This window comes from Bos javanicus, chromosome 7, assembly GCF_032452875.1.
Source record: "Bos javanicus breed banteng chromosome 7, ARS-OSU_banteng_1.0, whole genome shotgun sequence".
Taxonomy (NCBI): Eukaryota; Metazoa; Chordata; class Mammalia; order Artiodactyla; family Bovidae; genus Bos; species Bos javanicus.
Window position 1 is genome coordinate 7,383,062 of NC_083874.1, and position 18,197 is coordinate 7,401,258.

General features: G+C 39.5%; 2 protein-coding genes across 2 annotated transcripts; one reads left to right on the forward strand and one right to left on the reverse strand.

Moving 5' to 3' along the window:
- Positions 1–849: 849 nt before the first annotated feature.
- LOC133251788 (olfactory receptor 10H3-like) lies at positions 850–2,780 on the forward strand. Its single transcript, XM_061424580.1, has 2 exons — positions 850–858; positions 1,472–2,780. The coding sequence occupies exons 1-2, from the start codon at positions 850–852 to the stop codon at positions 2,480–2,482; spliced, it is 1,020 nt and encodes a 339-aa protein (XP_061280564.1). The 3' UTR covers positions 2,483–2,780.
- Positions 2,781–10,525: 7,745 nt separating this feature from the next.
- On the reverse strand, positions 10,526–11,458 carry LOC133251938 (olfactory receptor 10H1-like). Its single transcript, XM_061424712.1, has one exon. The coding sequence runs from the start codon at positions 11,456–11,458 to the stop codon at positions 10,526–10,528; it is 933 nt and encodes a 310-aa protein (XP_061280696.1).
- Between the last annotated feature and the right edge of the window lie 6,739 nt (positions 11,459–18,197).

An 18,197-nucleotide genomic window follows, 5' to 3' on the forward strand; every position in this document is an offset into this window, starting at 1 on the left:
AACTATTTCATTGAAGTTATGTTGAATATTTCTTCCTAATATTCAAGTGTATATTGTTGTATGTGTTAATCATATATATGCAGGTTGCTACAATTTTCTTTCAGCTAACATAAAATATTCCTCTTAGGCCCATCCTGTGTGCATATGTGTAATTTTTATATTTCAATATGATTTTAAACTGGTTATATTTTCCTTCACAGCCTTTTTACAACAAAAATCACATTTAAATGAATAACTAAATTAAGAATAATCCCTATTATTTGTATTTTATCATTCATTCACACCAGAAGAGACTCTAGTTCCTTAAAAATACTTTCCAGCTACTTATCTAAATCAATACCCCATATTGTATATTGTTATCATGGCCTTTGCTTGTCTATTCATTTTTTCTTGATACTGGCTTATTGATGAGAACAGACCAACTGTTCTCTGTAGGGTTTCACCTTCTAGATTTTCTGATTGATCCCTCATGGTGTCATTTAGCTTATTCTTTCATCCTTTGCACGTGATCACCTTTTTTGATGCTCAGTGGGCATGTTTTGAATCTGGTTCTGGCATCCTTTAACATTAACACATTTTCAATGAAAGTTCCATTTTACAGTTGAAGAGGTCTCTTAAGCTTCCTTCCATGACCAGATCACCTCTCCAGGGAACTTGGTTCTTTTTACTGGCATATGGTAACAGAGATTTTATGGCTATTATTACAATTAATTTCATTGTTCCTGCGTTCAAGATTGCTGCCTCGTATTTCCTTTGGTACACATTTTCCTGGCATATATTTGTCCATTTTTTTATTTTCGAATTTTCAATTTGGTTCTTTAGAAGAGCAAGTACAAAATCTGAGATAGGATGCCAGAAGTGAGTACCAATAAAATAGTTTGAAAATAAAGAAGAATGGGTTACTCAATAAAAGGACAAAGATTATCAGAGAGGAAAGATTTTTCAGAATGCTAATAACCAAATATATGTTTTCTAGAACAGGAGCACTAATCAAGAGAATATGACCCAGATCATCCATGTCTGTTTTAATGATTACAATTCTAGATCCTTTTATTTCTTTCCATCATTGTTCATAAAAATAACCCAGTAGCCAAACAATATCTTAAGCACTTATGGAGCTGATCTTAGTTTACCAATATCACATTAATAAATGGTAAGTACTATTATGGGCTCCCAGGTGGCTCAGTGGTAAACAATCTGCATGCCAATGCAGGAGACATGGGTTCCATCCCTGGGTCAGAAAGATCCTCTGGAGGAGAAAATGGCAACCTGCTCCAGTATTCTTCCTGGGATATCCCATGGACAGAGGAGTCTGGCAGGCTACAGTTGATGGGGTCACAAAAGAGTCAGACATGACTGAGTGACTGACCATGAGCATGAGCACAAAGTACTATTATGATTTACTACATCTTACTGGTGAAGATTGTGAGACTAGTATAGATGTCTTTGATTGCCATTTAACCTATGTTAGAGCCTCTGTTTTAACCACTGGGTCTTCATCTTGTTTCTGATCTCCCCAGATGCAGCATCCTCGTCTGGTCAGAACTACAGCACAGTGTCTGAATTCATCCTCATCGGCTTCTCCAACTTCCCTCAGCAGCTCCTGCCCACTTTCTTCCTGCTATACCTGCTGATGTACCTGTTCACGCTGCTGGGGAACCTGCTCATCATGGGCACCATCTGGAGGGAGCACAGCCTCCACACCCCCATGTACCTCTTCCTGTGTGCCCTCTCCATCTCTGAGATCCTGTTCACTGTTGCAGTCACCCCTCGCATGCTGGCGGACATGCTCTCCACCCACCGCTCCATCACCTTTGTGGCCTGTGCCAGCCAGATGTTCTTCTCCTTTACATTTGGCTTCACCCACTCCTTCCTGCTCATGATCATGGGCTACGACCGCTACGTGGCCATCTGCCACCCCCTGCGCTACAACGTGCTCATGAGCACCCGCGACTGTGCCCGTCTTGTGTCCTGGTGTTGGGCTGGTGGCTCAGTCATGGGGATGATGTTGACATTGATAGTTTTTCATCTCACCTTCTGTGGATCTAAGGAGATACATCATTTTGTCTGCCATGTGCTTTCCCTCTTGAAGTTGGCCTGTGGTAAGGACACAGCCTCTGTCACCATGGGTGTGATCATGGTCTGTGTCACAGCCCTGATGGGGTGCTTATTCTTCATCGTCCTCTCCTATGTCTTCATCGTGGCTGCCATCCTGAGGATCCCCTCCACTGAGGGCCGGCACAAGACCTTCTCCACCTGTGTCTCCCACCTCACCATAGTGGTCGTGCACTACGGTTTTGCCTCCATCATCTACCTCAAACCCAAGGGCCCTCATTCTATGGACAGTAACACTCTGCTGGCCACCACCTACACAGTCTTTACCCCCTTTCTTAGCCCCATCATTTTTAGCCTCAGGAATAAGGAGCTGAAGAACGCCATACAGAGAAGCTTCCACAGAACTTTCCATCCCCTAAGCTCCTAATGGCCAGTTTGGTGGTATGGAAGGTGACAGATGGTTTGGGTTTAGTAATTTCTATCTCTATAGAACTCCTGCAGTGATTCAGGTCTGTAAAATACCCACACTCCATAGGAGTTGGATGCACACTAGCTATTAGTTTTTCTCCAATTTTCCCCCTTCTGCCATAGACTCTATCATCACAATCTCTTTATTTTAACTGGAGTATAATGGCTTTACAGTGTTGTGTTAGTTTATGCTTCATAACAAAACAAATCAACTGTATGTATACATATATCCCTTCCTTTTAAACCTCTGTCCCACCCACTCCACATCCTACCCCTCTGGGTTATCATGCAGCACCCAGCTGAGCTCCCTATGCTATAACAGCAGGTTCCCACTAGTCAAGTATTTTACACATGATAGTGTATATCAATCCTAATCTCCCATTTCATCCCAATCTCCCCTCCCCCCAACTATGTCCACATGTCAGTTCTCTATGTCTGTGTCTCTATTCCTGCCCTGAAAATAGGTTCATCTGTACCATTTTTTTTAGATTCCTCATTTATGTGTTAACATATGACCTTTGTTTTTCTCTTTCTGACTTACTCCAGTCTGTGCCTGAAAAGGAATGAATATATGTACATGTATAACTGAATCAATATGCTGTACACTTGAAGCTAATGCAGCACTGTAAATCAACTATACACAAATAAAAAAAATTTTTTTAAGATAAAAGATGGACTCTAGGTTCATCCTCAGTTCAACTGACTCACTTTTGTTCCTTTTTATGGCTGAGTAATATTCCATTATAGATATGCACCACATCTTCTTTATCCAGTCATCTGTTAATGGATATCTAGGTTACTTCCATGTCCTGGCTACTGTAAATAGTGTTGCAGTGAATATTGGGGTGCATATATCTTTGTGCCCAATGAGATGAACTCCATCCCATTATTTTTGCCTAAGAATGTCTTATTTATCTATAGGCAGGTGGAGAGCCCCACATGGATGTGTCAGGACCCTGATGCAGCTGATTCTTCTTGAATGGATTAGTAAAAGAAGATTTTATTTCCCCATCCTCCCAAATTAAAAAAAAAAAAATTAGAATAACCTGAAGATAATAAGAAATGCTACCAGGACTCTGCCTTTTTCATATATGAAGCACTGTGCCTAGTGTTTTGTTACTTTTGTCTTTTTTTTTATTTTTATTTTTATTGGTATATAGTTGATTTACAGTGTTGCATTAGTTTCAAGTGTACACCATATTGATTCAGTTATAACATGTACATATATTCATTCCTTTTCAGATTCTTTTCATATATAGGTTATTACAGAATATTGAGTAGAGAGAATTCCCTGTGCTATACAATAGGTCCTTGTAAGTTATCTATTTTACATATAGTATTGTGTATGTGTTACTCCTAAATTCATAGTTTATCCCTCCCCCTTATGTTTCTCCTTTGGTAAATGTAGCTTGTTTTCAAAGCCTCAGAGTCTGTTTCTGTTTTCTAAATAAGTTCATTTATATCACTTTTAAAATTAGATTCTACATATAAATATTATCATGAATATTTATCTTTCTCTGTCTGACTTCATTTACTATGATAATCTCTAGTTCCATCCATGTTTCTGCAAATGGCATTATTTCATTCTTTTTTTATGGTAGAGCAATATTCCTTTATATATATACATATATATGTGTGTATATATATGAATATATACAAATCTTCTTTATCCACTCCTCTGTCAATGGACATTTAGGTTGCTTCCATATCCTGGCTATTGCAAACAGTGAACATTGGGGTGCATATACATTTTCTAATTATGGTTTTCTCCATGTATATGCCTGAGTGGGATTGCTGTATCAGATGGTAGCTCTATTTTAATTTTTAAAGAAATTTTCATAGTGGCTGTACCAAATTACATTCCTGCCAACAATGTAGGAGGGATCCCTTTTCTCCACACTCTCTCCAGTATTTATTGTTTATAGCCTTTTTGATGATGGCCATTCTGACTGGCATAAGGTGATGCCTCATTATAGTTTTTATTTGTATTTCTCCAATAATTACCAGTGTTTGAAAGGTTGTTGTTGACTCACAAAAAGGCACCGGGATTCTTGGCCTCTGGAGGAGAAGAATTCAATCCAGGGCCAGAGACGAGGCTTGATCGCTCAGCACCTTTGTGTAATAAAGTTTTGTTAAAGTATAAACAAGATAGAGGAAGCTTCTGACATAGGCATCAGAAGGGGGCAGAAAGAGTACCCCCTGCTAGTCTTCAGCTGGATGTTATATAGTCACTAGGAGTCTGTTAATGAAAGAAAGGAATGTCTTAAAACTCAGAGTGGCACCAGGCCCCCCACCCATAAGATGTATTTTGGGATAATCTTGGCATCAGATGATTCATCCCGGGCCATAAAACTATTGACTTGAATATTGTAGAAGGGCAGATTACCATACAAATAGTTTTGTTTACATAGATTAGGGGAACAATGTCTGAGTATAACATACTGGTTTGTCAAGTCAGTTTGGAGACATTAGGTGAAGACAGAATCTGGGGTAAATGCATAGTACATTAACATAGCTTAAGACAAACACTTCCATAAGAAAAGTGCATTGGTTAACTCAAGGTTTGAGAATACTTAACTTCAGGTGAAACCAGGTGTCATTATGGCAACACAGTATTTTAAGAGAAACCTCATTTTAAATTTGTATAGAAAGGGAAAAAAATATCACTAGTTTGTTTCCTCCTGCTGCTTAAGAGAGATAAAAATGTCTGACACTTGCAGCCTATTTCCTCTGTTTGGAGACCCCTGGCCTTCCTGCCTGTTACTCTCTCATGTTGAGCATCTTTTCATGTGCTTTTTCACCATCTGTATGTCTTCTTTGAAAAAAATGTCTACTTAGATCTTCCACTTAGTTTTTGGATTGAGTTGTTTGTTGTTGTTGTTTTATATATTGAGCTGCATGAGCTTAAAAAGGTACAACGTTTCAAGACTGCACCAGGAGAAATAGGATATGTAAACAGACCAACCACAAGATTTGAAACTGAAACTGTGACTTTAAAACACCCAACAGACAGAATTCCAGGACCAGATGGCTTCAAAGGCTAATTCTATGAGACATCTAGAGAATAGTTAACATCTACCCTTATGAAACTGTCCCAAAAAATTGTAGAGGAAAGAACACTTCCAAGCTCATTCTATGAATCAGCGTCACCCTGATACCAAAACAAGTCGAAGATATTACAAAAAAGCAAAATACAGGCCAATATCTCTGATGAATATACACACAAAAATTCTTAACAAGATACTAGCAAACAGCACATTAAAAGGATCCTACACCATGTTATGCCAGGGATGCAATGATTCTTCAATATACACAAATCAATCAATGTGATACATCACATTAACAAATTGAAGAATAAAAACCATATGATCATCTCAATAGATGCAGAAAAGCTTTTAATGGCTCTTAAATTTGATTTCCTAGTATTTTGTTGAGACTATTTGTACCTACATTCATCAAGGATATTGGCCTGCCATTTTTTAATCTTGTAGTTTTGTTATCTTGTGGTGTCAGGGCAAAGCATTCATTTAAACTGAGTTTCTAAGTGTTCATTTTCTTCAATTTTTTAGAAGAGTTTGAAAATGACTGGAATTGATTCTTTAAGAGTTTGGTAGAATTCCTCTGTAAAGCTGGTTCTGGGCTTTTCTTTTCTAATTCTATGAAACATTTAGAGAAAGGTTAACACCTAAACAAAAACTTGATTCAAGGTTTTTGATTATTGATTCAATTTCTTTACTTGTTTTGATATGTTCACATTTTCTATTTCTTTATGAGTCAGTCTTTGGATTTTGAGGAATTAATCATTTCTTCTTCTAGGTTGTCCATTTTGTTGTGTATAATTGTTCATTATAGTCTCTTATGATCTTTTTCATTTTTGTGATATTAGTTGCAATATTCCCCTTTTCATTTCTGATTTCATTTGCATCCTCTTCCTTTTTTTCTATTTAGTCTACCTAAAGGTTTGTCCATTTTGCTTATCTTTCCAAAGAATCAGCTTTTATTTCCTTCTTTCTACTAACTTTAGCCTTTGTTTGTTCTTCTTTTTCTAATTCCTTGAGATTGAAAATTAACTTCTTTATTTGTGGGGGTCTCTGTTTCCTTCATAATGTAGATGTTTATCAAAATAAACTTCCCTCTTAGAACTACTTTTGCTGTATCCCAAGTTTTGGTATGTTGCATATCCATTTTTTTATCTGTTAAGATTTCGTTATTGACCTAATGGTTGCTCAGCAAACAAAAGTCTAGGACTGGACAGCTTCACAGGAAAATTCAATCAAACATATAAAGAAGAGCTAATACCTATCCTTCTCAAACTACTCCAAAAGGTTGAAGAGAAGGGAACACTTGAAAAAAGACCTGTCTGCTTATACCCTTGGGACATAGTATACTCTCCTGTGGTCAAGAGATCATGCTTCATCTTCAATATTGCATCCCAGCCCTCCCCAGCTCTCCAGCTTTTCTAACTTCCTGGCTGTTTCTGGAAAAAACCAAGCATGCTCAGACATCAGGGACTTTGCACATGCTGTTGATTCTACCTGGAATACCCTTCCTCTGGCATATTCTACACATCCTTGAGTCTGACCTTAAATGTCACCTCCTCAGGAAAGCCTTCCTTAATTTTTGCATACTAAGTCATCACTCCTATTATAAGCCCTCATAGTGACTTCTTTCTTTTCCTTGTACCTTTTAATCACAATAGATCATGTATATTAATTAGTGTGATTTTTTAAAATAGTCACATCTTTATCTCTCCACTACTGTTTGTTTGCTTTCTTGAACACTGGAATCAGGGTCACATCTAAATACTTCAATGATGGATCCCCTGTAGCATCTAAAAAAGTGTTTAACACCCATAGTAGGTGCTCAATAAATGTTTGTTAAGTATATACATCAGGGTTTATTACTTGGCACTATTGACATTTGGGGCTGGCTCATTCTTTGCAGTGGGATCTGTTTTGTGCATTGTAGGGCATTGAGCAGCATCCCTTACCTTTGCCCACTAGATATTATAGCACATCTCCTCCTCCTTTGATTGTAACAACCAAAAATGTCTACAGAACTTTCCCTACAGAACCAAGTGTCCTCCGGAAGCACTGGTGAGAGCCGCTGGAGTACAGGAATGAGGGAAGACCTGGATGATGCTCCCAAACTGCAGAGTCATGCTCCTTTTGGTGGTTCTTAGTATCTGGTCCATATCTTTGTGAGAGCCCTGACATTTCTCTGTGTGTCTTTCCACCATGGATCATGGGAACTTTTCAAAGACAGGGGCTAGCAATAGACCCATCACTATTCTCCCAAAACTAGCACAGGGTTTGGCACACAGGAGGCTTCAAATAATTATTAAACAGAGGTTCAACATATGGAGAAAGATTGAATGTAGATTTGAGATAAATGACGTAGAGTTACTATTCAACTTAAACATGAATACTCATTTTTTTAAACTTTGTCTAATTTGATTAATTTATTGCTTGTGCATTTCAACTATATTTTGTTATTGTATACATGGACTTCCCAGATGGCACAATGGTAAAGAACGTGCCTGCCAGTGCAGGAGACACAGGAAATGTGAGTTCGATTCCTGGGTCAGGAAGATCCCCTGAAGTAGAAAATGGCAAAACACTCAAGCATTCTTGCCTGGAAAATTCCATGGACAGAGGAGCCTATGGGCTACAGCCTGTGGACTCACAAGGAGTTGGACATGACTGACCACACATTCGTGGTTTCATGGTTGTTGTTGTGTATAGCAGTATCACCATAACTTAGTGTCCATTAAGTGTTATAAATTGTTATTTTAAATAGCTGTAAAAATTCATATTCCAAAACAATTTAACTTTGTAAATGAAACTTTTTTAAACATTGAGATATGATTGACAGATAACATCATGTAAGTCTATGGTATGCAGTATGATTTGATACATTTATTTATCACAATATGATTATCCCTGCAGTGTTAACCAACACACCTATCATATCACATAATTATCATAACTTTTTGTGGTGGAACAATTAAGATCTAGAGCCTTAGCAACTTTGAAAATTCTACTGCTACTGCTAAGTCACTTCAGTCGTGTCCGACTCTGTGGGATCCCATAGACAGCAGCCCGCCAGGCTCCACCATCCCTGGGATTCTCCAGGCAAGAACACTGGAGTGGGTTGCCATTTCCTTCTCCAATGCATGAAAGTGAAAAGTGAAAGTGAAGTCGCTCAGTTGTGTCCGACTCTTAGCGATCCCATGGACTGCAGCCCACCAGGCTCCTCCGTCCCTGGATTTTCCAGGCAAGAGTACTGGAATGGGGTGTTGAAATTTCTAATACATTATTATTGTCTATGATCACTGTGGTGTACTTTAGACCCCCAGAACTTATTTATCTTCTGTTTGATCTACTGGATGCAAGTTTGTGCCCTTAGACAACATCTCCCCACTTCCCCCACCTCTCATTCCCTGGTAATCAACATTCCACTCTCTTTTTTTTATGAGTTCATCTTTTTCAGATTCCATTTATAAGAGATATTATGTTGTATTTGTCATTCTCTTGAATACACATGCTTTCAACAAATTCTAAGTACTATTATGTGTGGTCAACTTTAAATCCTCCCCTCATACCCAAGGGATATCATTACACATTGTGACTAAGGAATAAATTTAATCCTGGGCTCTGCACTCGTCACTGTTCAACAAACAGTTCCACATTGACTTGTGTGCAATGTCACTCTCTCACAGAGAAAGTGATTTCTTATGGTGGGACTTTTTTTCCTTAACTCAAATCTGGAGACGTCTCTCTACAGCTGCTCAAGATTCACATTTGAAATGTGGTGGTTTCCCTGACTTTTTCTGAGGCTGCTTATTACTGTTTCTAACTGCTACTGCACAGATCCATGCAATGTTAAAATTCAGGGGTGTTTTGCTTTCCTCTACTGTAATCTGGCTTAAGCTTTTGTAGCCTCACAAAATTTGTGCTGTGGCAATGTTGTTGCCCAGAGGAGGGTGGAGGCTTGATCTATTCCTTTTGACAGAGTTGATAAGAAGTCCAGGGTAGGTTGATAAGAAGTCTAGAGTCCCCAGGGAGGAGAAAGGGATATGGGGTTCTTGAGAAGAGAAAAGGGACAAACTGTTTTTTCTACATTGCTTTGTCTTAGTCACATAAGACATTTCTTCTTAAACTCTGAGTTGTTATGACAATAATCTTTAAGATTAACTTTCTTTAAGCCCAGAGCTAATGATTACAAAAACAAAATAACACATCTTGCTCAAAAGTATCTTTTTCCTTATGCTCTGTACTAATGATTATATAACAACAATGGACAACTATTGGAGGACATGTTTCTCCTTTCTAACAAGAACCTTGTGACTAATCTTGTTATCTTAAAATGACAAGATAACTTATGTTGTGGGAGTGGCTCTAATAAAAGTATATAAAGCCTTGATAAGACTAGCAAGTGAGACACTCCATTCCCCTTCTGATGTCTATGTCAGAAGTGTTCTCTGTCCCTTTTCACTGTAATAAAACTTCTGCCACACAAAAACTCTGAGTGATCAAGCCTGGTCCCCGAAGCTTTATCTTCTTCTTCAGAGATCATGAATCCAACATCATTCACTGTAAGCTATCACTTTTCTCTTAGCAATTGGGTTTATGGTGATGGGAGTAATTAGATCACCCTGGTTTCTGGCAGAAGAACAAATTCCAGGTTTAATGCTACCTGACAATGTGTTGTGCAAGAAATCGGAATCAATGAATCTGACTTTCTCAGTGTTATCATCACATACATCTTTCCACCAAGAATATATGGAGAATGATGTTTAACAGTTTTGCAAACATTTGAATGTTGCCTACAAGCGTCTTTATAAACCATGCAGCATTAGGCAAATATAGGCTATTACGTGCTTACAGGGTGCCATCTCTAATAGTAGCCTCTGGTAACCCGATTTAACTATTTCCAAGGAATTCCTCCCAGATAATCACTTCCCCCACCCCACCCCCCACCCCCCCCTCGCCCGCCCCGGCTAAAGTTTGCTGAGGAAGGTCTTCTTCATGGCGATCTTCAGCTCCTTGTTCCTGAGACTGAAGATGATGGGGCTCAGGAAGGGAGTGAGGACCGTGTAGGTGATGCCCATCAAGGTGTCTATTTCCAGAGACTGGGGACCCTTGGGCTTGAGGTAGATGACAGAGGCAAAGCCATAGTGCTCTATCACCACAGTGAGGTGGGACACGCACGTGGAGAAGGCTTTGTGCCGGCCCTCGGCTGAAGGGATCTTCAATATGGTGGCCACGATGAAGGCGTAAGACAAGAGGATGAGGAGACAGCAGCCCAGCAGGGCAGTAATACACACAAGTCCTAAGCCCATGGCCAGAATGGAGACATTTTCTCCACAGGCCAACTTCAAAAGAGCCTGCACATGGCAAACAAAATGATGGATCTCATTCGATCCACAGAACGTTAGTTGGAAAATGGCTACTGTCACGACCAAGCCAATGACTGATCCTCCAGCCCAGGACCAGGCCACCAGGCAGGCGCAGCCTCGGGGGCTCATGAGCACGTTGTAGCGCAGGGGGTGGCAGATGGCCACGTACCGGTCATAGCCCATGACGGTGAGCAGGAAGGAGTGGGTGAAGCCAAACGTGAAGGAGAAGAACATCTGGCTGGCACAGGCTCTCAAAGCAATGGAGTGGTCAGTGGAGAGCAGGTCAGCCAGCATGCGTGGAATGACAGCAAAGGTGTAGAGGATCTCGGAGATGGAAAGGGCGCACAGGAAGAGGTACATGGGGGTGTGGAGGCTGTGCTCCCTCCAGACGGTGGCCATGATGAGCAGGTTCCCCAGCAGTGTAAACAAGTACATCAGCAGGAAGAGCAGGAAGAACATCAGCTGAAGGTGGGGGAAGGTGGAGAAGCCGATGAGGATGAATTCAGCTGCTGATGAGAAGTTGCCTCCCTGCATGGGGGCTGTTCCTGAAGTGAGGTGTGACATGGAGAGGTCAGCTAGTGGATGGAAGGAAGTCTTCAGCTTCCATAATTCCTGGCTCTGCCCCAGGGGCTGCTCCTGATCCTAATAAACGACAGGTGACCTTGGCTGAATTCCTAGGCTGTGCCTCGTATGATTTAATCTTCTCATCAATATTGTGGGGGAGGAGGGTGTGTGTGTGCTGTTTTTATCACTGTCTAAATGGCATCCCACTCCAGTATGCTTGCTGGGAAAATCCCATGGGTGGAGGAGCCTGATGGGCTGCAGTCCATGGGGTCTCTAAGAGTCCGACATGACTGAGCGACTTCACTTTCCCTTTTCACTTTCATACATTGGAGAAGGAAATGGCAACCCACTCCAGTGTTCTTGCCTGGAGAACCGCAGGGATGGGGAAGCCTGGTGGGCTGCCGTCTATGGGGTCGCACAGAGTCGGACACGACTGAAGCGACTTAGCAGCAGCAGCAAAGAAGGGTTAGGCTACCCACTCCAGTATTCTTGGGCTTTTCTGGTTACTCAGATGGTAAAGAATCTGCCTGCAATGCAGGAGACCTGGGTTCAGTTCCTGGTTTGGGAAGATACCCTGGAGGAGAGCATGGCAACCCACTCCAGTGTTCTTGCCTGGAGAATCCCCATGGACAGAGGAACCAGGTGGGCTACAGTCCATGGGGTGACAAAGAGTCAGACACAGCTGAGTGAGTAAGCACAAAGTATCTTGAGAATACACATTGAAAATATTTGAGAGTCTAAGCAACTTGTTTATGGTGCAGCTGTCAAAATGGCAGAACCCATGCCTAGCTGTCCCCAAAGACTCTACCTTTCTATCACTTCTACATCTTCCAAAAATGGAAAAAGCTTCCAACCATTGCTGCTCTGCCCTTCTACTCCCTTCTGATAAGTCTTGTTTTTTTCAGAGCTTCAAATACTATGTTGCTGTTGTTGTCGTTCAGTTGCTCAGTCGTGTCCGACTCTGCAACCCTATGGGCTGCAGCACGCCAGGCTTCTCTGTCTGTCAACATCTCCTGGAGCTTGCTCAAACTCATGTCCATTGAGTCAGTGATGCCACCAAACCATCTCATACTCTGTCATCCCCTTCTCCTGCCTTCAATCTTTCCCAGCATCAGGGTCTTTTCTAATGAGTCAGCTTTTTGCATCAGGTGGCTAAAGTATTGGAGCTTCAGCTTCAGCATCGGTCCTTCCAATGAATATTTAGGATTGATTTCCTTCAGGATGGACTGGTTTGGGATTTGCCTGGATGTCAAATACCATGAGACATCCCTATTCCATGGCTATGGTCATTTGGACCTGTGCACATCTCTAACTTAACATTCATCAATCAGATTTCTCCTCTGGAGTTGAGTTATTCATGCAATGAATCTGAGGCAAGACACTGTGTAAAAATAATGTTCTAGTTGTTTTCCAGATCCCATGAGCCTATCTGTGTGTTCTGAGGCAATGCAACACAGCCATCTGACAAAAGGATGAGAGAGTCAGCTGACAGACTTCAAATCCCTGCTCTTCCCACTGTGTGAAACTGAGCAATTTGTTCACCTCTCTGTGCCTCTGTTTCTCTATACCTGTCTCAAAGAAGTTTTTGAGAAGTTAATGAATTATTCTTGGACTATGACCTGGAAAACAATAGGTGCTATCTATGATAATTAAATCCATACACTAAATGAGTACATGTATATTTTCTGTGCTCAGTAACTTCAGTTTAATGAGATTTCAATATCTCTTTATAAATAAAGTACCAATTTTTATGTGATCTTTATTATTAGGCAATGTCAAGTGTAAAGGCACAAAAATACCAATCTATTTTCCACCTCTGTGGTTTGGCCTGCTCTGGCCAATATGGACTCATACACTATGTAGCTTTTGAGGTCTGGCTTCTTTCACTCGACATAGTATTTCTGAGGTTCATCCACATTGAAGAATGCATTTGAATGCATATATGAAGAACTTCACACCTTTTCATAGCCAAACAATATCCCTTTATGGATAGACCAATTTTTTTTTACCCAATCATCTATTTTTTTCTTTAAGAAATTTTTTAATTAATTAATTAATTTTAATTGGAGGCTAATACTTTGCAATATTGTGGTGGTTTTTGCCATACATTGACATGAATCAGCCATGAGTGTACATGTGTTCCCCATCCTGAACTCCTCTCCCAACTTGCTCCCTATCTGATTCCTCAGAGTTGTCCCAGTGTACCGGCTTTGAGTGCCCTGTTTCATGCATCAAACTTGGACTGGTGATCTATTTCACATAAGGTAATATACATGTTTCAATGCTATTCTCAAATCATCCCACCCTCACCTTCTCCCACAGAGTCCAAAAGTCTGTTCTTTATATCTGTGTCTCTTTTGCTGTCTCACATATAAGGTCATTGTTACCATCTTTCTAAATTCCATATATATGCGTTAATATACTATATTGGTGTTTTTCTTTCTGACTTACTTCACTGTCTATCATAGGCTCCAGTTTCATCCACCTCATTAGAACTGATTCAAATGCATTCTTTTTAATAACTGAATAATATTCCATTGTGTATATGTACCACAGCTTTCTTATCCATTCATCTGCTGATGGGCATCTAGGTTGCTTCCATGTCCTAGCTATTGTAAACAGTGCTGCAATGAACATTGGGGTACACGTGTCTCTTTCAATTCTGGTTTCCTCAGTGTGTATGCCTAGAAGTGGGATTGCTGGGTTGCATGGCAGTTCTATTTCCAGGTTTTTAAGGAATCTCCACACTGTTTTCTACAGAGGCTGTACTAGTTTGCATTCCCACCAACAGTGTAAGAGAGTTCCCTTTTCTCCACACCTTCTCCAGCATTTATTGTTTGTAGACTTGTTGATAGCAGCCATTCTGACCAGAGTGAGATGGTACCTCATTGTGGTTTTGATTTGCATTTCTCTGATAATGAGTGATGTTGAGCATCTTTTCCTGTGTTTGTTAGCCATCTGTATGTCTTCTTTGGATAAATGTCTGTTTAGTTCTTTGACCCATTTTTCTGATTGGGTAGTTTATTTTTCTGGAATTGAGCTGCAGGATTTCCTTGTATATTTTTGAGATTAATTCTTTGTCAGTTTCTTCATTTGCTATTATTTTCTCCCATTCTGAAGGCTGTCTTTTCACCTTGCTTATAGTTTCCTTCATTGTGCAAAAACTTTTAAGTTTAATTAGGTCCCATTTGTTTATTTTTGCTTTTATTTCCAATATTCTGGGAGGTGGATCAGCAGGTGGATCCTGCTGTGATTTAAGTCAGAGAGTGTTTTGCCTATGTTTTCCTCTAGGAGTTTTATAGTTTCTGGTCTTATGTTTAGATCTTTAATCCATTTTGAGTTTATTTTTGTGTATGGTGTTAGAAAGTGTTCTAGTTTCATTCTTTTACAAGTGGTTGACCAGTTTTACTAGCACCACTTGTTAGAGATTGTCTTTTTTCCATTGTATATTCTTGCCTCCTTTGTCAAAGATAAGGTGTCCATAGGTCTGTGGATTTATCTCTGGGCTTTCTATTTGTTCCATTGATCTATATTTCTGTCTTTGTGCCAGTACTTTACTGTCTTGATGACTGCAGCTTTGTAATATAGTCTGAAGTCAGGCAGGTTGATTCCTTCAGTTCCATTCTTTTTTCTCAAGATTGCTTTGGCTACTAGAGGTTTTTTGTATTTCCATACAAATTGTGAAATTGTTTGTTGTAGTTCTCTGAAAAATACCATTGGTAGCTTGATAAGGATTGAATTGAATCTATAGATTGCTTTGGGTAGTATACTCATTTTCGCTATATTGATTCTTCTGATCCACGAACATAGTATATTTCTCCATCTATTTGTGTCATCCTTGATTTCTTTCATCAGTGTTTTATAGTTTTCTATATATAGGTCTTTTGTTTCTTTAGGTAGATTTATGCCTAAGTATTTTATTCAATACTATGTTGAATAGTATTGGTGAGAGTGGACACTCTTGTCTTGTTCCTGACTTTAGGAAAATGCTTTCAGTTTTTCACCATTGAAGATAATGTTTGCTGTGGGTTTATCATATATGGTTTTTATTATGTTGAGGTATGTTCCTTCTATGCCTGCTTTATGGAGAGGTTTTTATCATAAATGGATATTGAACTTTGTCAAAGGCGTTCTCTGCATCTATTGAGATAATTATATGGTTTTTATCTTTCAATTTGTTAATGTGGTGTATCACATTGATTGATTTGTGAATGCTGAAGAATCCTTGCATCCCTGGGATAAAGCCCACTTAGTCATGATCTTTTAAATATGTTGTTGGATTCTGTTTGCTAGAATTTTGTTGAGGATTTTTGCCTCTATGTTCATCAGTGATATTAGCCTGTAGTTTTCTTTTTTTGTGGTGTCTTTGTCTGGTTTTGGTATTAGGGTGATGTTGTCCTCATAGAATGAGTTTGGCAGCCCACCTTCCCCTGCAATTTTCTGGAAGAGTTGGATAGGTGTTAGCTCTTCTCTAAATTTTTGGTAGAATTCACCTGTGAAGCCATCTGGCCCTGGGCTTTTGTTTATTGGAAGATTTTTGATTATAGTTTCAATTTCTGTGCTTGTGATGGGTCCGTTAAGATTTTCTATTTCTTCCTTGTACAGTTTTGGAAGGTTATACTTTTCTAAGAATTTGTCCATTTCTTCCAAGTTGTCCATTTTATTGGCATATCGTTGCTGATAGTAGTATCTTATGATCCTTCATATTTCTGTGTTGTCTGTTGTGATTTCTCCATTTACATTTCTGATTTTGTTGATTTGATTCTTCTCCCTTTTTTTTCTTGATGAGTCTGGCTAATGGTTTGTATATTTTATTTATCTTCTCAAAGAACCAGCTTTCAGTTTTGTTGATTTTTGCTATAATCACCTTTGTTTCTTTTTCATTTATTTCTGCCCTAATTTTTATGATTTGTTTCCTTGTACTGACCCTTGGGTTCTTAATTTCTTCTTTTTCTAGTTGCTTCAGGTGTAGAATTAGATTATTTATTTGATTTTTCTGTTGTTTCTTGAGGTAAGCTTGTATTGCTATGAACCTTCCCCTTAGCACTGCTTTTACTGAATCCCATAGGTTTTGGATTGTCCTTTTTTTTTCATTTTCATTTGTTTCTATGCATATTTTGAGTTCTTTTTTTGATTTCTTCTGTGATTTGTTGGTTATTCAGAAGCGTGTTGTTTAGCCTCCATATGTTTTAATCGTTTTTTCCCTGTACTTGACATCTAATCTTACTGCATTATAATCAGAAAAGATGCTTGAAATAATTTCAATTTTTTAAAATTTACTAAGGCTATATTTATGGCCCAGGATGTGATCTGTCCTGGAGAATGTTCTGTGTGCACTTGAGAAAAGGTGAAATGTATTATTTTGGGGGTGAAATGTCCTATAGATATCAGTTAGGTCTAACTGGTCCACTGTATCATTTAAAGTTTGTGTTTCCTTGCTAATTTTCTGTTTGGCTGATCTATCCATATGAGTGAGTATTTTTTAATTAAACTTTTATTTTGCATTATAGCTGTTATAACTATATAATTTTAGTTTGGATTATAGTTGATTAACAGTATTGTAGCTTCAGGTGGACAGCAAAGGGATTCAGTCATGCATATACATATATGCATTCTCCCCCAGACTCTCCCGTCATCCAGGCTCCCACATAACATTGAGCAGAGTTCCCTGAGCTATACAGTAGGTCCTTGTTGATGATCCACTTTAAATATAACAGTGTGTACCTGTCCGTCCCAAATTCCCTAATGAACATTCAGGTTGTTTCCATGTTTGCACTCATGTGAGTAGAGTTTGCATTCATGTAGGAATTTAAAACATATCAGTGATTGCCAGGGGCTGGGGAAGGGAAGAAAGGGGAGTGACCGCTAATGGGTATGGAGTTTCCTTTGTGGATGCTGAGAAAGTTCTGGAAATAGATACAGATGGAAGTTGCACATCATGAATATATTTACTGCAACTGAATTAATTGTATGTTATAAAATGGAGAAAATGGTAAATTTTGTTTTGTGCATTATACAACAATGTAATGAATGCCTGATCAAATGGACTCACATTTTAGATCAAGTCTCAACAGGTTGAGAACAAAACTTTGGTGACTGGAGGCTGCATTCCCCAAATATCATCAGTTTCCAGAGTTTCTTAGCCTCCCTCCCTTGGAGTCACTTGCTTCTTTTTCTCACTTCTGGGTAAGCATTTGTTTACAGATCCCCAGGATGGCCCCACTCAGTCCTAATACTCTGAGATCCTAGATGGGGTAAATCAAAGCCAACAACTTGGGAACAAGAGCCTACAAGAGGAGTCTGAATGGATGAGATCAAGATCCTGTGGGCTGTGCTTTCTCTAGCTCTCCAACATCCAGTGCAAGCTTTTGTAATATTTGGGGCAAGATCATTCTTTGCTGTTAGGGGTAGTGGCCATGCTGTGCACTGTGAGGTGCTTAGCAGCATCCCTGCTCTCTACTACCCAGATGCCAGTAGCCCCTGCTCAGTAGTGACAGCCAAAAATGTCTCCTGACATTGTCAATGTCCCCAAGGTGGGGCGGGGGGGCAAAGTCACCCCCAGTTAAGAACCAATGATATACAGAGAACAGTTGTAATCCCTAAGCTGCTCATTTTATCCAAATGTTGGTCCCTCCCCTTTTCCAACTGGCAAATATCTATTCATTAATTTTTTTTTTGGGGGGGGGGTGTATTTTTAGGATAAAGGGAA